At 44.7% G+C, this 5,119-nt stretch overlaps 1 protein-coding gene across 2 annotated transcripts in view; it reads right to left on the reverse strand.

Moving 5' to 3' along the window:
* Positions 1 to 396: 396 nt before the first annotated feature.
* SERTAD4 (SERTA domain containing 4) overlaps positions 397 to 5,119 on the reverse strand; it is a 14,527-nt gene continuing 9,804 nt past the window's right edge. Inside the window, exons 2-3 of one of the 2 annotated variants that reach the window (XM_009888390.1) lie at positions 4,801 to 4,916; positions 397 to 1,641 (exon numbers count right to left, since the gene is read on the reverse strand). In XM_009888390.1, coding sequence (XP_009886692.1) covers positions 901 to 1,641; positions 4,801 to 4,916 — 857 coding nt within the window. In that variant the 3' untranslated portion in view covers positions 397 to 900. Of the gene's footprint in view, positions 1,642 to 4,800; positions 4,990 to 5,119 lie in introns of those variants that run through there. The other variant, XM_009888383.1, reaches the window with a different exon arrangement.

Raw genomic sequence — 5,119 nt, forward strand, 5'->3', positions numbered from 1 at the left:
GATGGCAAATCAAAAAGCAATTGAGCATCAAAAAGGAAGAACAGAGATGTTTGAATAGGAAGTTGAACTCAGTACTTCAAAGGTTAAAGGTTTTTAATAATATTGATCCAACCTGTGGGTTGTTTTTTTTCTCTGGTTAGGTTAAATCCCTGCTGTATCACCGATTTATACTTAATTTTCACGCTGGCAAAAATTAAGACAAAAAGTAAGGCACCAAAAAAAAACCTGCCCTGTATAACAACAAGCCTCATTAGTTATTACAGCCGAGGTGAAAACGTGCAAGTACTTGAGCTGCACGTTGTGTTTCTGATTAAGATCCCATAAACAGGTTATTTCTTTATGCTACGTCCTATTTTGTCAGTTGAACGAGACGCTGAATCCAGGAGTTCATGAGTATCAGTATAAAACGTGAGGATGGTTTATTCCCAGTCCATGAAGACAGTCCTTTGTCGGAACAAACACTGAGTTACAAGGAGCACATCACCCTTGCTGGTAGCATCAATTTGGTTACCAGACTTCTAATTCCTCGGTAAACATAATGGAGATTCTTCTTAATTAATGGCAGACTTCTTGGGGGCGGGGATATATAAAACGATATGTTTTCCCCATCTGGCTGACTGGTATTTTCAGTAACGAAAGCTACACCATAGCTGTACAGACTACAGTGCTAAGCAGTAACACAACTGCGTTCTTTATGAAGTCTCCGTGTTTATAAATAGCCCGCTGATGCAGATCGTAGAGATGCTTTACACAATCTGCTCTCCAGTCATTTAAAACTACACGTAATGTTTGTGGCATGATTGTATCATTTGTAGAAAACTATAAAAAATCCATTCAAAATAAAAATTTGATAGACAAACGAGCATGCTGCGCATGCTTCGACAGAGCAAGAAAGATGCCTCATATTTTACTTCCTTTGCTGCAGCACATTTTATTACTGGGTAAAGACTCCTTTTTCCTTAAGGATTTTTTCCACGATTCACTTACGTTGCTCTTGTCATTACATCCAGTCTCAAAACAGTCATAAAATTTGCCTTTACATTCGAGAGCATGGGTCCCTCTTACAGGTTCACAGTTTAGGGTGACGCTCTCTCGCTCAGGTTCGTTACCTCCTTTCTCGTCATTAAATTTTGCCTTTTCCTGATTACCAGGAGACCTGGCATTAGTGATGAACATTTCGTTAGCAGGTATCTGGTCATCACTCCTGTAAGAAGAGGCGCTGCCAATGTCATAATCCACCTGCTGGGAACAGCTTGGCAAAGAAATGGGGGAGGAGGAGGAGGAAGAGGAGGAAGTATTTTCTGTACTAGCATTAACAGAGTAGGGGAGATTTAAATAGTGACTGCCACATTCTTGATAGAAGCAGCATGTGTGGAGCTTCTCGTACTCCTCCTTTGCCATCCGAAGGCGTTTTCTGTATGGACAGTCCTGAGGCACAAACCACTCTTGTGGCGACGTGCCACTGAAGGAGCAGGCGGAGAAGCACCAGTTGTTCTGCATGATGATTTCTCCATGGATTCTCTTCATTAGATTGTTGATGAGGACGGATCTCCGCAGGTAGACTTCAGGATCATCGATGAACTTCAGCTTTTCCAAAGACATGTAAAGAATATGGGCCCGCTCCTCAAACACTGAGATTGTCTGAAAATGCAAAAGACAGAAGATATGGGACTGAAGGCAACCGGTTTTGTTCCAGGCAAGGAGAAAGAAAATGACACAAAGTATTCTCCCCGTGCCACTACTTTTCTCATTCTCTTTCTGAGGTGCCTAAAACTGGCTTTTCATTTTGCACACCCATGTAGCTGGGAACCCGCTTTTTCTTGGCCACGGAATTCACCTGGGTTTAGGAGGTAAGTAGCTGAGCATTATGCTACGGAGGCAGTCGCAGGGCATGAATCCAGGACAGGAGAGCGAAATCCAGATGCACGCATCTGGCTCTTTATTTGCATTTGGGTTTAAAACACAAAATTGTTGTGCAGTTTTGCTCCAGTGAAGGCTGGGGGCTTTTTGATGTAAATGGACCCAATTCTGTCCCCGGAGGGGCTTTTAGAAAGCTCTGAAGCCAAGCAAAGGTCCCCCTCCTGCAGCCTCAAGGTCTGCAAGACGCAGCCATCGCCTCACGCAGCAAAGCGTCGGAGCATTTCATCCACTGCCAGTGGAAGAGGCCCTCCAGCGAGGTGGTCTCCGTTTGCCAAGCTCCCTTATACTGCTCTTGTGTACAAAAGTGCATGCAGGGAGGGAGGCAGGGAGAAACCCGTCTCAAAGCATCGCAGCATCTGGAGAGCAGCTGTTGGCCTGCGTACTACACCCTGCGCTCTACGGGACCGGTGGGAACGCAGATAGGCAGGGACAAGGTCAGGAAGTGAAGAGAGGAGAGGGATTTGCAGAAATCCTGGCTCGACGCCCACAGATTTGTTCTCCCTTCCATGGTCCTTCCAGGACTCCCTTTCTCACCACTGGCAGCACGAGCAGGTTACTGCCCCCGGGAGGCCCCGGATTCTGCGCTGTAATCGCTACCCTGGGAATCAAAATAAGAGAGGGGCGATGCATGCTACTGTAAAGCACTATTAACTAATTTTCATTTTTAGTAAGAATTTGGTTTGCGTAGGAGGAAAGCAGCACAGCACAAAGAGAGACTGCTCTAAATCCCCCCCATCTGTGGCTTGATCATTCTTCCCTTTCCCACATGGTTACAGCATTTTTGCAGAGTGGAAGTCGTAGCTATGAGGACTGAAAGAGCATAAAGCACAGCTGCTTTTCACATCCATTCAGCTCTCTTCAGCCCTCTAGCTCTTTCCACAGCCTGGTCCTGTCTGCAGGGCTTAGAAGCAGCACAGTGCCTCATAAAACCAAAAATTGGCCGTGTTTTCATGCGAGTTCACAGCTGAAGCTCTTCTTTGTTAGAGAGTAATTTTCTATAATAAATGACTCATTTTAAATTATATTAAGCCTATAGGTTAATTTGCATTCTTTATACCTGCCGCAGCAATAGTCAGTGAACCCAAAAAAGCCTGGAGCAAACCAGTAAGCCATGAACCGCGATCCTCCTGGAGATACGTCCTGGAGGGCCACCAGTAGGAACAAGTTATCAAAGGCTTTCTACTACAAATGTTTGCCAACAGCCCGGGAGAGGGGCTCTGGGCCCTAATGTCATGCCCTTTATGGGACAAGGAATCTCAGAACTTAACTCACTCTTTACTGGGCAACGGATATATAAAAATGTGTAAGAAATTCAAAGAAACTGGCAGGGCACCCCCCCCCCCCCCAGAGCTCAGTGCTGCAAACTACAAAAGACATTTGTGCTGAACAGAAGGAACAGGTGACCCAGGGTTTCTGACACGATACACCTCTACAACAGCATACAATGATGTCTGGGACAGGTCTGCCTTACCAATACCACTACATCCGGGGTTTATGCTGTTAGAAAGGGATAAGTAACTGTTCCTCCTCTTTGCGAGGAAAATAATTGCTGATAAAAAAATCCAACAATCTAGCCAAGAAAGAATCTGGCTGAAATCATGGAGTGATGTGACATGTGGGAGACATGCTCACTAACCAGAGCACATTTTTCAACACCCTTGGTGCTATTTAGTCATTGCTCTGGCAGCAGACCGGACACCTTCTGGAATTAACAACGGGGCAGTTTCTCACCTTCCCGGTCAGGTACTTACTTCCAGCCAACACTATTTGGAGCTGAAAATTCCTTCGGCTACTCTAAGGTCCTTGGGAAGCAAGCTCGGCGTTACTGCTCGCTTCTCCTCTGCAGAAATCCATCCAGGGAAACAGTGTCCCGCCCAGCAGACCTCCCTGCCCAGTGTCCCTGGGAGGGACGAGACGCTCAGTTCTCCTCGCATCTCAGAAGGCTGCTGCTGCGGTGCAGGTAAAGATAACGTATACACTCGCTCCGCATCTTGATCTGTTTTAGCTTTCTGTCTCTGAGGCTCTTGTGGAACTATTGCCTCCCACAAGCTGTGCTTTAACCAGATTATATTGTGTCCTCTCTATCGCCAATAGTACATGGGTGGCACTGGACTGCTATGGGCCAGGTACCATCCAGCAAGGTAAGGATGGTGTCTCAAGGCATGAGCTGTCTTTAAGCACATCACTCCAGGCATTCGATTCCCTACAGGACTCAGCCCTTAATGAACAACAGCCTAAAATCTCTCATAAAGAAAGTTTGATTTCAATTTATGTATTCACTGGCCTGGGAAATGTTTGCTCTAATCCCTCCCTTAACCGCTTTCATTAAAAAAAACAAAACATTCTTTCATTTACTAATCCGTTCTTTGGAGTTATTAGCTTTTTAATAAACAGGATTAAATATTGAAGGAGCTTGTACTCGCTTTCCAAATCACTCTGTTTTTCTAGAGGAACTGTAACCCATTTGGGGTACATGGAACCTATTACTATTTTCTCTCTTGGAAAAAGTTGTGAATGAAGTGAGGAATCATGGGCCCTTTTTATTTATGTCCTTCATTTCTGCTGTTCAAATGCTGTTATGGAGCTGTTCCTGTTAGCATGATATAAACTAGCTAAGAACAAAATAATCTGAAAAAAAAGAGTCATTCTCAGCATTTCCATTTACAGTTGTTATAAATGAAGAACCGCCTTTGCTTCTTAAGCAATTCGATGACAATAGAACAATAAATGTGAACAAGTGACAACTATTTGTTTCTGAGCAAACAGCTGGATCATTCTCCTAATTTCAGCAGAGTATTTCAGCCTTCTGGAAATGGGTCAATGAAGTGTTACTAAGCATCCGAAACTGGGAGTAAAAATAATGACTGTTAGAAAACGTACTTTATGTGTGCAGCTGCTGAGCGGTGGATGAAAATCCTCTTCTTCCACATATTTCCTTTTAAAGTATGTGATCTTGGATGTTGTTACAGGATTTGAAATTCCCCTGTAATGTGATCCTGCGGGTAATAAATCAGATATGACAAATGACATGCGGTTTGCCGGAGGTTCTCCAAACAAAATACTTTTCATTTCCCTTCGCGCTACAGGAGAACCCCACCGCATATTTTCACATACATTCGCAGCGAGCAGGAACAAACCCTCACCTGACTCACACCGGGCTCCGACAGCCGGAGGCTCATCTACCCGCCCGCGCAGGGCA

This window comes from Charadrius vociferus, unplaced genomic scaffold (genome assembly GCF_000708025.1).
Source record: "Charadrius vociferus isolate BGI_N301 unplaced genomic scaffold, ASM70802v2 scaffold340, whole genome shotgun sequence".
In the NCBI taxonomy this organism is placed as follows: domain Eukaryota; kingdom Metazoa; phylum Chordata; class Aves; order Charadriiformes; family Charadriidae; genus Charadrius; species Charadrius vociferus.